General features: G+C 39.6%; 1 protein-coding gene across 4 annotated transcripts in view; it reads right to left on the minus strand.

Annotated features, from left to right (window-relative positions):
* Positions 1–2008: 2008 nt before the first annotated feature.
* Positions 2009–17375, minus strand: part of ano10a (anoctamin 10a) — a 39215-nt gene continuing 23848 nt past the window's right edge. For 2 of the 4 annotated variants that reach the window (XM_042423397.1, XM_042423396.1), the window contains one exon: positions 2009–3555. In XM_042423397.1, the coding sequence (XP_042279331.1) occupies positions 3514–3555 (42 nt within the window). In that variant the 3' untranslated portion in view covers positions 2009–3513. Of the gene's footprint in view, positions 3556–13420; positions 13560–13744; positions 13762–15616; positions 16849–17375 lie in introns of those variants that run through there. The other 2 variants (XM_042423398.1, XM_042423399.1) reach the window with 2 other exon arrangements.

Consider the following 17375-nt stretch of genomic DNA (forward strand, 5'->3'; position numbering starts at 1 on the left):
CGACACGATTCTATTCATACTGTCAGGTCTCTTGACTGTTGTCTTACTCAGCTGTATCCAGGTGAATGACGTGCATGTGTTTCAATGTTTGACATTCGGCGACACTGAGAGGAACGAGAAGTCAGCCACAGAAAATGTTACTGGACCAAAAAGCAACAGAAGAAGAAGAAGAAGAAGAAGAAAAAAAAAGTTGGAACTGACAGAAATATTCAGTGTATTATTCTGTAGTTGATACCTGTTGTCAGACGTTACATATAGCTATGGTAATATCCAAAAATAAAATGTGGAATACTGTCTCATATGTGTGGTCGTCTGGGTCTTTCTTCTTAGATTTGGCTCAAACTATACAAATATACAGTGGTGGAAAGTAACCAAATGCATTTATTCAAGCACTGTACTTAACTACAGTACAGAGTATTTCCATTTGATGCTAAAGACTTGACACAATGGATAACACAACAAGCTTTTAAAATACAACACATTGTTAAAGATGAAACCAGTGGTTTCCAACCTTTTTGGCTTTTGACGTCTTACAAAAAGCAGTGTGTAGTCGGGGTCACATTTCACATGTCTATGAGTTGTTAACAGCTCCACCAAATAGTGATTTTTCCCTCTAAACTTCTCACATGCTTTCATTTCAATAAATATTCAAATGATCCAATATTTCACCAAAAATCAAAGATTAGAGAAAAAGTATAAAAACTGTAAACAGATTTGTGTGTCAGAACTTCGTTTTTTCTTCTTTCCTCTCCCATTAATCATCTCACGACCCCTCAGTTTTATCTGGTGACCCTTTGGAGGGGCGCGACCCCTAGGTAGGAAAACATTGGACTAAACTAGCTAATTGTATACAATGTATTGTACAGTGAAGTAGTAGTAAAGTATATACATAACAAGGACTGTGGATTTGTCCCCATCACTTACAATGAAAATACTTTTCAGAAGAGATTTCTTTGCGGTCAGTACAGACAGGAGGAACAATTACAGCGACCAAAAATTATTTCAATGTACATATGGACGTGAGTATTATATTAAGATCAACATGAAAAAATGTGAACCTGTCCTTTAAAGGTGCAGTGTGTAGAATTTAATGGCATCTAGCAGAACGGACTTGGCATTCCCACCATGTTGTTTGAGGCACCAGTGAGACAATGAAATATGATCCAGGAAGTCGAGTTGGAGTTACAAATGAATGCATTTAAAAGCTTATCAGAACCCAAAACACTGTACGGCAGTTTCAGACAGAACAAGCTGCAAACACAACACTGGCTTAAGTTGGCATTAACAGCACTTTAAGGTGATAACATGTGAAACGGTTGCTTGTTTACACATCCAGCAGATTCTGAGCAACATTAGATTTTATTTGGAGTTCTGTGTCTTTCAGCCTGATAAATATAAGTCCACTATTCGCTCTCCTTTTAGCTCTGTTTTGATCTTCACCAAAATAGTCTGGCTATTTAGCTTCTAAATGCTCCACTATGACCAACAGCTGCAAACCAAACCAGTGAAGTTGTGGGCCGGACAACCAAAACAGTGAGCTAAAAGATGCTAAAATGCTCCTCCGAGCTGAGAGGAACTGCTAAATTAAACTCAGGCCAGTGCGAGTAAGATACAGAGAGAGTTCTACAGGCGTGAGGCTGTGATCCAGGTCATTGAGGGTGTTGAAATGCAGTCAGTGGTGATTAACATGCTACATGACACTGAGGAGGTTTACTGTCTACGCTTGGCACACTCAACTCTCAGCCTTGCCACTCTAGTAACCCAAAAGCTCCCAAACCAGATGGCACGCACTGAGTCTCAATCTTTCTAAGAACTTGCTCTTAATTTCCTCACACAAACACTGTGCAGCTTCAACCAGTCAGTGGATGGACTTAGATAGGAAGCTCAGTGTTGAACATGTTTTAGCCTCCAGCAGTAAAATCTAATAACAGTTCAAACATACAGCAGGTACAACTAGACACACATTTCATTTCCTTGTTTTTAACTTTATTAAGTCACAGAGACCCTCTTATGTTTCATTCTACTTTATTCTTCACATCAGTTTCAATACATGGTTGTGTAAACACCAGAGGACTGTGTGTGTAGAGCATATAAAAACAAATATTCAGATAGGCTTTGCATTTCAAGGCACCAGGGGTGTTAACAGAGTGGATGGTTCAAAACTTCATTATTCATCTACACTGAAAGTAACAAACTGAAATGATAATAGTTACCACTACCCTGGTCACGTTACATGCTAAGATAAGACATACATTTATCATGACCTGTTGGATATGAAAAAAAAAAAGTGCCATAGTTTGAATCTTGTCAGCAACTGATTACATAATTGTGAAATGTAAGCACTACTGAATAGTTTTGACATTTAAGAACCACTTCATCTGCAAACCATCATTTCTTGAAGGTCATTTCAAGTTTTGCAATAACAAAACCTTTTTTTTTTTCCTGTTTCACAAATTCATAGAAAATACAAGTGTCTGAACTTCTCTGTCTTGGATCTTATGACTGATAGAACAGAGGTCTGATTACTTTTCCTTGGTATCCAGGATGTTTATTTCTTAGACACAGAAATGACCAATTGGATCTGAGAACCTTGAAACTTCTTGTCTGAATTTATCAACCCTAAAAAAACAAGAATAAGTGAAGTCTCACAACTTGAAATTATCCACTAAAATTTTCAAAAATGGGAATCCACATAAATTTAGATGATTTTCAAAGTAAGAATTTCAGTGCTATACATTCAGTGGTATTTAAATTTCAATATTTAGTATTCAGTAGAGATAATAAAAGGTATTAGATTAAAATCTTTAGGTCCTTTCTTTACTTCCATACTTGGAGTGCAGAACTTAAGCAGATGATAAGATGTCGTCAGTACTGAGATAGATGTCAGATGTTATTGTGTCATTAAAGCCAGCAGGTTATTAGATGGAGGCTTTGGTGAAGTGTGTTTACTGTATGTTTAAACCTCGACAGTAATTACAATTGTAGGTGGACAAAATTAAACTTTTGCATAATCCCAAACCACAGTACAGATTAAACCCAACCCAAAGTGACTTCAGTGGCTGAAGAACAAAACAAATATAATATATATCAGAAAACTACTTTCATGAACAGCTTTATATATGAATCAACATTTGCTACAGTATAACGTGTATACAGCATTCCTCTGTGATTTTAACACCTGGCTTTGACCAAATATCCCACCTTTATCCCCTGTGTACACCACCCCAAAACAAAACCTCATTACAGTACATTTCATTTAGAGACCAACATAATACATTTGGTACACAGCTACGCACTTAAAACAATCATCTGCTGCTCCCAGACTGGAACAACAAACTGTTTGTCCCTGTTTTTACGGTAAACTCACCCACTTAATGGAGTAAAGATATTGCAGATGTAACGGCACACATGAGCATAAAGATCAGCCACATAAACGTGACAAAAGTAACGTGTCTTAAGCTGTGTGAAGCGGCTGCTGGGGTCCATCAGTACCTGTACGCTCTCCTCTCCTCCTCACTGGACGCTCTTACTGAACTCCGTGGCTTCAAGCATTTTCTGAAACACACAGAAACACACTCATGTTGGGGGTTTTTTCACCATGGAAACGTGCATGTGTGTGTGTGTGTGTGTGTAATTTAAAGGGAGGTGAGAGGAGTTGGCATCTGTGCTGCTTTGTTAGCTCTGCATTTTATTGGAATAAGAAGCAGAAACCCACTTTCCCACCTGCCTTCTGGCGGCATGAGTCTCATTAAAGGCTTCAACAATGTGATCATGTGAAAGTAGCTACTCAGGTGCTACTTTACAGGACAACACCAACTGCTTGTGTTGCTCTCAAACCCCCCCGCTTATTCAAACTTATTTTGGAAAGAAAAAAGTTGAACAGTAAAATGATTAACCCAATTTATATTATCAACTTTGACCTGTTATACTTACCGTAGTTGTGCTCACAAAGTTTGAAGGATTATTACTGATATTTCAGGTGTACTCACTTTCAGTAGTTTTAGTAATCTGGTTGAACTGTTGCCTTCTGGCACTTTTTGTCTGAACCACCAGTACAACACCAAGAACCCTTTCAAGGACACTGTCTGAAAAGTAAGCGTCATCTTTCCTATTTATATGATTCACTGCATCAGGAGCTTTTTCCAGAAACTCAGTGTCATTTGTATGGAAGGCAGTGAGATGCAGACAGGAAGCGTTCTAAGTATTCTTGTACCTAGAATGTTCTCTGAATGAATGAATGAAATTTTCTAGTGGTCCAGAGCTGTTGTGTGAATGGTTTGTAATATTCTTTTTGCTTTGCTTTGCTTTAGAAACACTTTTTTAGTTCTTCTGGAACACTTTTGTGAGTGCAACTCACCCACCAACAGATTGGGACACGTAGCCTTATATGGACATTTTTGGGGCCTTGATTATGCTAATGATCACGGATTTAACGGATGCACACTTCCTCATGAACAGCTGACATTCATCCGACTGAAACAAGTGATTTATGAGTTTGTGCAGTTAAGAGACTGTTGAATCCGACTTGGGACACTAAACAAAAGTAAAGGAAGTTTAGGAAAAGACAATGAAGATGTTCTTGTATGAAACCCATCGTCTATGGAAACATCTCCAACTCCAAAAATGTAAACACCGCTTCACTGGCTGGTGTTACCTGTTTCATTTAATCCCCAGAGGCAGAGTTTTTTTCTCTCTTGTCTCCAAAAATGACATTAAGTCCTGAGCAACAAGGGAAGCAGAGCTTTTAAAATAGCATTAGATGTGAGCAGGCTGCCGGGGGTCTGGACAGTGTATGTCAGGCTCTCTGGATCATACGGAGACATGCAGGGACGGCAGGCAGGTATTGTTTGTAGCGCTCTGCTGACAGCACATATCTCAGCGAGGATCAAGAGTCTCTGGAGCGGGACACGGAGCTCGTCACCGTCGATGCGGGCTGTAGTTACACTGTAAGCAAAAACCTGATCCTGATACACAGATCTGATCTTTCCACAGCTGTCCAAACACAAGACGTCTGGGATTTTCCCACAAGGTTAGACAGGAGAGGACAGAGCAGGTCTGTGTGAAAACTTATGGAGATGTGCTGCACGGACAACTTTTGGTAGATTGTTCCAGTTAGTTAATGAAGCCTCTCCAACAGTTCCTAGTTGCTCTTTAATAAATTACAGTCCACGACTTTGAAGACACCCCTCTTCCCTAGATGCTTATCTTGGCAGAATCACTTTTTATTCAATTAATTCCTCCTCCCTGCTTCTGGCAAGTAGCAAAGCAAGCACATTACATCTGCAGTTCAGAAGTGTTGGATGTTATTAAACTTTCTGTCCCATAGACTGAGCCACTGGGGTTTTGTGCTGAGGCAGATGTTTAGCTTCAGGGGCAGCAGAGGGGTTAAACACAAACTGAGTCCCTCAGGAACATTAAGAAGCTATTAAATTCTTTCAATAAGGAACGGGGGCGTCTACAGCCTGGATTTACTTTGGTTTTAGTGTTTGGCAGGCTAGTTTGCAAAAATGAAAGAAGTCTATTGCAGTAAAAAGTACAATACCAGATCTAATATCTGACAATAAATACACAGGGCTACTTATAATTAACTATACTGGACGTTGGAGAAATTAATCAAGCTGCTTCATATTTTTAGTTTATTTTGACTCTTTTCTTCAGTCATTACATTTCAGTTTTACCTCCAAATACAGTTGTTTTATACCTCCATGTTTTTAGTTATGATAATAAAAATGAAATAATAATTTAAAAAATAAGAAAATAATAATAAAAATTTTAAAAAGACATTTGTCATTTGTGTATCATGCAGATAATATATATACTCAGATCATTTTGGTTTTGTTGATTGTGCGATGTGAAGCCAAAGGAGAAATAAACTGAGACAAATGTGACAAGAGCGCCACCTACAGAGAATGACCAAATCACCAGAAGAATCCAAGTAGAAGAACATATCACAGTGTGTAACAAGTGCCGAGCAGAGCCATCACAGCAATGGGCGACCAAGAAGATGGAGCTCATGGACTGCAGGGTCTTTTGTTCCAGTGTATTATATAATGACCACACAGAATAACTGGTTCTGATTGGCCGTAGGCATGCATTATTTTCAGATAAACAAACATTTTTGACATAGCGGCAGCAAATGAATCTTCATACCTGAGTGTGAAGGTGGATTGTCTGAAAATACGATAATATATGACTGATACTTTTATCTACTACCAGGGGTCGGTGGTACGCAGGCAGAATAATTCACTCCAAACCATATATGAGAAAAAACACTCAGGAAAACCTGCATCCTTCACTTTGTGTGGTATTTTTCAATAACCGCACAGCTCGATGTGGATGAAGCCTTACACAACACACGGCTGTCCTCAGAGCCAGAGCCACTCCCTGCTCAACATGTTCTACTAATTGTCCTGATATGTCAGTATTGATCAGAGAGGAGAGGAAGCAGGGCTTTACACAGCCTTATTTGATCTCTCTCTCTCTCTCTCTCTCTCACACACACACACACACACACAAACAAAAGGATTAAAAATGAGCATGTTCCTCCTCCACATCAGAGTACACGCAAATACACACACCCACAAAGCATGCATACACTCAAACATGCACATATGCACTTCTTCACACACACATAGAAACACGTAACACTACTGTGGGTCTTGGTTTATTTAACCCTCTGGGGTGTTGGGGCTACTCGCTATGATTACAGTACTGTGCATGAGGATTATTAAGGCTACAGGCTGGACAATTAAAGTCATTCTCTGTCAGGCCTGTGTGTGTGTTTGTGTGTGTGTGTGCTACAACTCCTCTCCGATTACTTACTTATCACAGTCTGTGGCTGTCCATGAATCTGTGTGCACACGTGTCATATATGAGTGTAATTACTTGTCACAATCTGTGCTGTAGTTATGAAGTTGTATGAGTGAGGGACACTGTGTTCTTTTCTGTGAAAGTGAAAAGTGTGTGTGTATTAAACTGCTAAAATGTAACATGTTGAAGTCTGTGCTGTAGTCATGATGTGTGTTTGATCCGGTGTGGACCTGCTGTGCTTGATCCTGTGATGCAGACTGCTGACTCTGCATCAATAACATAAATTACTGGACTCAGGTTTACGTATAAAAATGGTGCATTGGTCCTTTAACACTGCTGCACCACACCTGGCTTTCACTCTCAGCTCTAACGATGCCAGAAGACTCTGACCTGTAACATCCCTGGACCCCTCGGCCATAGTGACCTCACAACAATTCACACCCAAATCAACCTAAATTAAATTGTCCAGCACCACTATTATATACAATGTGTCAGTGGACCTTACAAGTCAGTCTCACAACAGCAATCCAGACCCTGTGCAAACACTTAGAAGAATTCCCAAAACCTTACAATGCAAGAACATGTCTGGGTGTTTTCAGTACATCAGTATATCAGTGACATTAGATGAATCCTCTCTGCAAGCTGTGATATAAGCTACTGATTGTTGTAACTATAAGATAAACACCATGTGACTAAACAGTTATCTTGTATCCCTTTTGTTTTGTGATCCATGCATGTACAGTTTCTATATCTATATGTAATCATATTTTCTTCTACTTTTATGTATCTGTTTTTTCCAAGATTTTTCTTTTTGTTCATCTTGTGTCAGACAGTGTATCATACACCAAGAGAGAGACAAAGTGAGATGAAGAGAAAAAGTTTTTTTTTGTTTGTTTGTTTTTTTTTTAAATGGAAGAGACCCTGTATGTAGATGGTGCAATAATTTCCTCCTGAAACCCAAGCTGTGCTCATAAGCTGTCACAACCCCAGACCACAAAGCCAGCACCATCACAGAGAGTGTATAGAGGAGACTGAGGCTATTAAAGGACCAGTGTGTAAGATGTAGTGGCATCTAGCGGTGAGGTTGCAGATTGCAACCAACTGAATACCCCTTCTCCCCCTTCCCCTTCCCCTCTCAAGCATGTAGAAGAACCTACGTTGGCTGCAAAACTCGCAAAAACCACGAAAGGCCCTCTCTCGAGCCAGTATTTGGTTTGTCTGTTCTGGGCTACTGCAGAAACATGACAGTGCAGCATGGCAGGCTCTGTGGAAGAGGACACGCTCCCTCTGTGGATATAATGGGCTCTTTCTAAGGTAACGAAAACACAACGATTCTCTTTTTCAAGTGATTATACACTAATTAAGCAGGGTAAAGTAAAATAAGTAGTTTACCTGTTGGAGGTGTGCTGGTTGTGTGCAGCTCTTCATCAAACATCATCACTGTGGCTGTTTCTGCTTGTATTATTCCTCCCTGCTTTATTTCTAACTGATCCGGTCAACAAACAGATCTGAATCATAGACTGTATAAAAATATGGACATAGTCACCATGATGTCACCCACTGGTTTCTGAAGAGCGCTTTTGAAGCTCAAAGTGAGCCGTTCCGGCCTTCACCATCTTGGCAGTGTGTGACTCTGCCTAAGTCCTGGCCAATCCAAAATGGGCAAAGTGGCGGGCCTAAGGGCTGAAAAAAGCCACCTGGCGGCTGGTGGACCTGTCAGTCAAAGCAGCCATGTCCTTCATTATGCACAACTTTACGGCTTAATAAAATTTAAATGAGTGAGTTATAAAAAAATTCACCCCCTGTACAGTTGTCATGAAAGGGGAAATGAAGTAAAGTAAAATAGCCTACAGCCACACCTCCTCCTGTACTGTAGCATCACTGATTTAATTATTTTTAGTGCAACAAAAACCTGAATACATTTTTTCAAAACCTCTAACACCCAGTTTCTGCAACCTTAGATCCTTGGCCGTGACACAAAGACGCCACACAGTTCTACAAAATTCACACTACCATCACTTCACCTGGTAGCCAAGAACACCAAGTATAAAAGAGAGGTCTGATGTGTGCTTCTGTACACTTTATGTTGGAATTTTGTGGACTTTTATTTTTACATGTAGGTATGTGTACAATGTGTTATGTTTTCAGAAAGTACTATGGACATCTTTTCACATGTATACACTGAGATGACGTCAAATGGAAAGCTCTCAGCTGTATCCTCTGTTTCTGTGTCTAATGAAGTCAGGGTTTAGGTATGAGAAGATCTTGTGCTGTGTCTGTTCATTTTGCTGTGATTGATCTGCTCAGATGGCAGTGCACAGCAAGGTGACTTGTAGCTGGAGAAGTGCAGCCAAGAAAGTCACTTGTCCGTCTGATCAAGTGTCTCTTGTGGGAATGTGAGATCTCGGCACAAGTTCCTCTCACCACTTTATCCTAGATAGCCTATAGTACCCCTCTGTGTCTGCATGTTAAGAGCTTGGTGCAGAGAGTCAATGAGCAAATTTTATCTAGCGACATTATCATTCTACAGAACAACATGAGGCAAAGGGCACAGTGTTCCACTTTCATCGAATCAAACACTCCTGTGTAATTAAGAGATCATCATAACTCACAGCATCATTACATTTTGACACACTCTTGTAGTTTCGGGTTAATCTACACGTCATGCATGCTGAACAGCTCTCCTGACTAAAACCATGAAGAATCTGTCACCCTACTGCACTTTACTCACTGTATTTCTGATAAACTGTTGCACATAACTACTTTAATTTCCACTGTAGTGTTTTCTTACTGTCAACAAATCCAGTAAAAGGACCAAAACCAACAATATGTTAGATTACTCCTCAACACTTTGACTTCCTTACCCTGCCTCTTTTTGTTGAGACTGTGATGGACAATATACAGTAACCTTCATCCCTGAAGTATTTTCATTTAGTTTCTGTCTGTGTTTATTTAAAGAGGTATACCATTGTACCTGAGCAACTTTAACATCCAAGCTGTACCTAGCTAGCTTTAAAATTTATTTACTTTTACCACATGACTTTTGGATGTGGTGGCACACTATTTAGCTCAGCTGCTTACTGAGATGTTGCAACAGTGATTGGAAATGGTTGAATGGAAAGTGACACATTAGGTGACTGAGGAATACAGCTTTAGGTTTAGTCTCCGTCATCTGTGATATGAATCATCATCAATCATGCCTGCAAATATGTACATGATAAATGCTTCTCTGACTTTGGGTATATTCCACACAATGTTTAAGAAGGCCCAGGATACCCCAATGTTGAAAGGGCCAAACCATAACCCATCTCAAGTTGAAAACTACAGGCTGATCCAACTAGTTACTACTTTTCCTATCCAAAATTCTAGAGAATCCTCCTGTCCACCCTATCTGAACTGTGCATCTCTTGTACAGCGCTACTCTGCTTTAAAGCCCCCCTCCAGTGTAGTTTGGTATTTTTAAGATATTTCGTATTTTTATGAGTCATTTCCCGACAATGTTGATTAGCCACATTCGCCACACAGTATCAGTATCAGTATCATCAGTGGTTAAAGCAGCAAAGTCAGTAAATCAGTTTGCATTGATCTGTAAATGAATGTGGGTGATTCTTACAGTATCGGCTGTGGACAGCTGCTTTATACTGTATGAAAAGCTTCTCCTTAAGTTCATTAAATCTCCGCAGCATCTGAAGGCAGCAGGACTGATACATTGATAAATCTGCAGCCTCTGAGAAGTGCCACGCCAGAGTGCAGTGCCGTTACGCACAGCCGTTCACTGTGTTTACTTTCATTAAATCACCTGATATCACCAGGCTGCTACAGAATAACCACGTGCACCTCTACACACATAAGACTTGTCGGTTTTAACTTGATATTCTGCTTTTTTATGAAGGAGATGTCAGATACATTAGAATTATTGCTGAAATAGCGTCAGCCGGATATAATCATATAAATGGCTTCACCAAATCAATTTCTTTTTATTTCTATTGTTATTATAGCAACTGATAGAAAAAAACTAATCCATCTGTCTTTGGCTGCACATTTGTGGTGATGTGTGTTCATATCCTGATGCTCTGAACCATCCAGACATTTCCTGAAGAAAAGCTTTCCATTTGTTGAGCTGTTAAATTTGACAGGTCAAACATCAAATTTAACTGTGATTGGCTCAGCTGTTTCAGAGCTATGAGACCAGTGATGTCACTGGCTGAGAGAGTAGTTATTAATCACCACAACTGCTGATCTATATTCACCTTCACTCAGCCCTTTTGCACATTGCGCTACTACACATACATGAACCAAAATAGCTGGTGTGCATGGTGATGACCACACAGTCTGTGCACTTAAGACCTACCATGCTGCACTTGGTATTTGTTATTCAAATTTCAGCTGAGGATGCAAAATATTAAACTGAGGGTGCAATGCATGCTTTTGCACCCTTGTATATTATAGAACGAGGCCAGGCCACTGAAGAAGAAAATTTATAGATATTTAATATAAAATAAAACAAAATGTCATTGCTTAGGATTAAGGGTGGGCGATATGGCAAAAATATCATATCACGATTTTTTTCAGGAGATCACAATGAACAATCTTATCACGATTCTTTTTCATGTTGGCTTTTAAAACTATTTTGCAAGTTACTGAACAGTACTCAGGATTCAAGATTCAAAAAACTTTATAGTCTATCACATAATGATAGAAATTTGTCTTAGGTTAGTGGCTCACAAACAGCATAAAACATATACCCATGAAAGACTCACATAAAATTACATTAAAACACAAACAATTCCATAAATAAATAAGAGCAAGCTGCATTAAAAAGTAGTGACAGTCTATTTGGCCTTGTGGCCTGCAGTGGGAAACCAAACTAACAGTACAACAAAACTAATTTCATAGCTGAAAAGCAAACAGTTGATGTTATGTAAAAGCATTAGTGTGTCATTTCAGGTAAGTAGCAAGATGTGCACCATTAAAACAACGCACTAACACAGTACACCAGAGCTGAAATCAGAGCTGAGAAAAGTTAGTGCTATCAGTTAGCAGGCAAGCTAACTGCCAAACGGTTGTGTTTACCTGCAGCCCAGCTGTCAGTTTAACATGATGTGCAGCAAGTGAGCTTCCTAGCATTACATTAAAGCTGCTGTAGATTTCACCAGCAGATTGGAGATGTGGTACGAGGTGCTCGCCATGTTGGTGCTGTTACCCATTAGCCTCCTGCTAGCAGACTGCACTCCGTCATGGAGCTGAACTGATACAATATGCACCGTAGCACAACACTAACGATCTCTCTGTAAAGGCAGATCATGGAGACATTTTAATTGTTCATGATCTAATATCGTCATATCGCACACCCCTACTTAGGATAGATGATCCATCAATAAAGAAGTCATTGTCTGATTTCACATATCTCTTACTTACATGTAACCTAGTCTATATAGTTAATGCTGTAGTAAGTGGACAGGTTAGGCTAGAATATCACTACCATTCCGACACATTGGCAGTACGCTAGAACCGCAATCTGGTTGCCATGGTAATGGATTATGTCCAACTATTAACCACATCCCCATTCTCTGTTTGAGAAAGAACGTTAACCATTCAACAGGAAGTAACACTGGCTGGAGTGAGGTTTTAAGTCCTACCTCACAGGACAATCATTCAAAAAGGCATGGCAAGGAGAAGAGTCCAAGTGAAACTTCTTTCCACTGGGGTACCACAAGGATCTGTGCCTGGTCCCCTTCTCTTCTCAATATACAGCACCTTCCTTTGTCTGATTATCTGCTCATATGGCCTTTCTTACCACTGCTATGCTGATGATACCCAGCTCTATCTGTCCTTCCCGCCAGACAACCCGCCTGCCCCATGTGTGGATCTCACCCTGCCTCAATGATATCTAAAAATAGATGATGTAACGCCACCTTCAACTCAATCTCCCAGCCAGTCCTTCTGTCCAGCACAACATTAGTATCCAGCTTAGATCGGCCTTGCACTCTCTAACAACGTCTGCTAGAAATCTGGCAATCGTTACTAATAGCCAACTAATTTGCACTGATCATGTTGCATCTCGGTCATGTTGCTTTACACTACATGACATCAGAAAGATCAGGTCTTATCTGACTAAATATGCTGCTCAACTCCTTGTACAGAGAGTGGTCATCTCTTGCTTTGACTACTGTAACACCCTTCTAGCAAGGCTGCTAGCTAACAGGCTGCGAGCTGTTAATGCTTGCCTAAAGAGTGGCTGCTAGCATGGTAGCCACCTACCTGAACTCCTGAAGACCTACATCTTCCAAGAGTTCTTACTCAAATAATATATTCTTTCTGTCTCTCCATCCTTCTGTTTCTATCAATCCCATCTCTTCTAACCAAGCAGTTTGTACTAAATGTCTGTCTATTTCAGTCAGAATATAGTGATTGCTGGCTTAAGGACCAGTCTAACAACCTTAATTTAGCTTCAGCTCTGTCTGAATATGTTTCTGTCTGTCTGCCTGTGTTTCCAAGGCTGAGGTCAAACAGACTGCCATCCACCACAAACTGGGACAATTGACAAGTTGAAAAAAGAGGTGAAAAAAGAAGTTTTTAAGCATCATGAGATGTGTTTAATCTTGAGTAAGACCCAAAACATACAGTAGTACAGATGTGATGAGGTTAGGTATTACATGATGCTGACAGTCAGACACTGGTTTAATCTTAGTTTTCACAGCAGAAAATGAAAACCTTCAGTCATCTTCCTGAAATGCTAAATCTCAAAACTTTAAACAGAACACAGCATGTTAGATCACAGATTCACAACAAAACCATTTGAGTTAGAACATCAGATGAGTAGTCTTCATAAATTATTGATATCATCCAATTACTCAGTGAAAACACAAAACCATTTAGTAATGTCACCCCAGTCTATAAATCAGTGCCATCCAACTCACACACAGCTACTCACCCTCCATGGAGCGGTCTCTGCAGAACCAAGACACCACAAAACAACACTGATCAAACCAAACATCAAGTATTTCATCACAACTGCAGCCCACGCAGGACTGGAAATAAACATCAACAGATTATTGTATGTAAGCTGCACTTTTATTCTGCCAAAAGACATGTTCCAACCACCACAATATTAAGTCATTTCCGTCACAGGTTAAGATTGTAGAAATCCGCTGTTCTGCAATCTGATTTAGAAAGACCATATTTTAGAAACAGTTGTTCTTGTGTATGAAGGAACTATATGGCAGCAAAGCAGAGAGTGTGTAAAGAGTCAAACCTCTAAAATGGTGACATACTGAGCTGTATGAGAAGTCTGACAGAAACCACATGAGAGAAATCATGAACCAAAAGCCAAACACCTCATCACAGAAGCACTCAGCCCCGTCAGTCCCCATCAAACAAATGGCTGCGGTGCCGAGCAAGCTAATGCTTTACTGTGGAGCCATATCAATACTATTACGTAGGGCACACCATTTGTCTTCAGCAAAGTGGTCTGGGACAGGCATCAAGAGCCCATTCTTAATGCAAAATGGGAAGCTATAGACCAGTATGTTGTAATGGACATATGCATGTGATCTCCACTCATAGCACAGAGTTATACACCCTCATCCCAGCCGTAAGATACATGTTTATGTCCTGAATATCTGAGCAAATGTAAAAGTCACATTAATAACAGAATGTCACTAAACAGGGTCAGACCAGATTAAAGGAATGATTAACACACCTGCATATCTCATGACAGGCAAGACTCTGAAGGATCACATAAGGATTGACAAACTTGTGCAAACATCTAGTGTCAATAGCATAGGCGACAGAATCACTATAACTGTATTAAGAGTGATTTTTAAATCTGTCTGTCATATTGCTGCTCTATTCCTGACAGAACTGTTTAATTGGGCTTCACCACTGGCCCCTAATGGTTGCACAAGGTCAGCAGCAAAGGCTTTGGAGAGGTACGATCCACATCTCCTGGAAATCCCAGCAGCCTGAAATGCTGCGACCAAGAACAGCCTGCAGTATTATGGAATCAGCTGGTAAGGGATATAAATAGAACGGACCTAGTCTACAGGATTTAAAAGGTAAACTGAAATCTCAACACCAATAAACTTGATCAAAAGACTGTACTGAATGACTGATATGGTTTAACTGTCTTGTTGTGTTCTTGTTTAAGGCCCTGACAACCTATTTTTTAACTTCTTACTATGAGGCATAAAGTTCAAACAGTTTGATATTTCAGGAAAGATTTTCTGTTTTTTTTGTTTTATCTGACTTCTTCTCAGTGGTTTTCACTCTTGATAAATACCTTTGTTGCATATTCAGTAATGGTTATTTAATACAATAGGAAAATATAAATTTTTTTAAACCCTATTTCAGCAGCTTTAATATACAGACAGGTGACAACTTAAAGTAAAAACAGGCCTGAATGCTTGACCCCTACAGTGAGGGGATCTGGTGGCTCTGTTATGCTTTAGGGGGAATTTTGTTGGCATGGCTTGGGTCCACTTGTCCCTTTAGAGGGAAGGGTCATTCCAAATCAATACAAAGTTGTTCTGAGTGATCACCTTTACCCTATGATGAAACATTTCTATCCTGAGAGTGGTCTCTTCCAGGACAACAATGCCCCCATCCATAGGGTACGAGGGGTCACTGAATAGTTTGATGAGTATGAAAATGATGTGAATCATATGCTATGGCCTTCACAGTCACCAGATCTCAACCCGATTGAACACCACCTGTTCATCCCTCCAGAAGAGTTCCAGAGACTTGTAGAATCAATGCCAAGTCTGAGGAAGACCATTCTTCAAAAAGATATTCCCTCATTTGGTGTTTTGATGATGTTGGTGGAGAGCGCTGTCTAACACAGTCAGATTAATTGGAAATTAATAATACTTTCTTAATAAAATGGTCAAGTAAGAGAGAAATATTTTGGTTTTAAAAAAGATTACATGGAACCAAAGGGTATTCACTCAACAATGCAACACACCTTATTTATTTTACTTATTTTATTTACACCTAAAAGTACCAAGACAGAGCAAATGCTATGTTTTGAATGCTAGGATAATTATAGGGTTTCCTGCAGTGTTTTACTGTCAAGGTGGGCCAATTTACCTGAAATAAAGACCATACTAACACACTTTTATGTAATAAAAGCTCAGCCTTCAAAAAAAAACATCAGAAGCACTATTTTGCACAGCAAATGCCACATATTCAACTAGTGTGTCTGTGGTTCAGGCCATTATCCACAGACTGGAAAGATCAAAATCAAAACGAGATGCATAAGGTCAGCGTGACCTTCCACCTCTGCTAAACAATCTTCTGGAGGAAATCCTGAATTAGAATAATAATTCAAACTGGACGATATGAATTTGAAGCTTCCTTCCTCACAATTCTTTACCCATTCTCAGAGAAGGCTCCTTCTTTTAGAGTAAGCAAAGTTCTTTATTAATATGTTGATAAAGAACTTAATCCAGTATTTATTGGTGAATATTAAATATAAGTGTCATCCAAATCACTGCATGGGTGATGTCTTTAAAGATGACTGTACACATGCTTTAAAGCTGCATATATCTGGTGAAATTATCTGGTCTTTTTGTTAAATATTGCATTATACATTACAAATATATTGCAATATCATTTTTTCCAACACACATTCACACACACACACACTGCCAGTTTATCTGTTAAGCTGTAAAGTAAGCAGAGCTGCAAAGGCGGTGATGGTGTGGAGTAGCTTGACTTTCAGGTCATTAAGCGATCAGGACTGGATAACAATGCTGATGAGGCAGGCGAGTATGCACGTACACACACACATAAGACACACATGGTGACACACACTGTTAATACTGATGAGCTTTCCTAGGTCTACATCAACACGATCAGCAGTGCAGCTCACACCCGTTCCAGCGGAGTCGCTGAACCGTGACGCTGCTCACTGCCTTGCTTAATGGCGTTACGTATGTCCTACTGCTGTCCGTCAGAGTTTAACGCTGTCAGCTCACAGTGACACGAATACATTCAAATGCTGTGTCTTTGGCTCTATCTGTCCTTTCTGTGTGTTTTCTAGTGGGGGGAAACATATTCATTTCAATTCATTTTATTCATTCAATTATTCATAAACATATTCAGTTTTCTTTTGATAAATACATTCCAGTGTGTTTATCTGTGTGTGATGGTGGAAGGCTAAGTTCATTATATTTATATAATATATTTTCATTGAAAAATGTCCATAGTTTTTAAACAGGATTAAATCAGTGTAGATTAATTTCTACAAGACCTTTTGTTCCTAGGCATCAAATAGTTGTTGTGTTTCCTGCTAATACTGTTCCCTGGTGGTCAGGCCTCCTTCCACTAAAAAGCTGCTGATAGGCAAATTTAAAACCTAAAAGCAACACAACAGCAACTGACTGTTTTAATATGATGGGACCATCTACAAGATTGCAAGAACATTTACTGACAACTAAGCATGCTTTAATAATCGGTTCTTCTGGAAGCTAGTCTTTCTCCAATATTGACGGTTAGCTTGGTGGAGGAAACAGCACAGAATGATCAATGATGAAGATTTTGTCTATGTCCTTAATTATGTACAC

The sequence above is a fragment of the Thunnus maccoyii genome, chromosome 10 (assembly GCF_910596095.1).
Source record: "Thunnus maccoyii chromosome 10, fThuMac1.1, whole genome shotgun sequence".
NCBI classification, from domain to species: Eukaryota; Metazoa; Chordata; class Actinopteri; order Scombriformes; family Scombridae; genus Thunnus; species Thunnus maccoyii.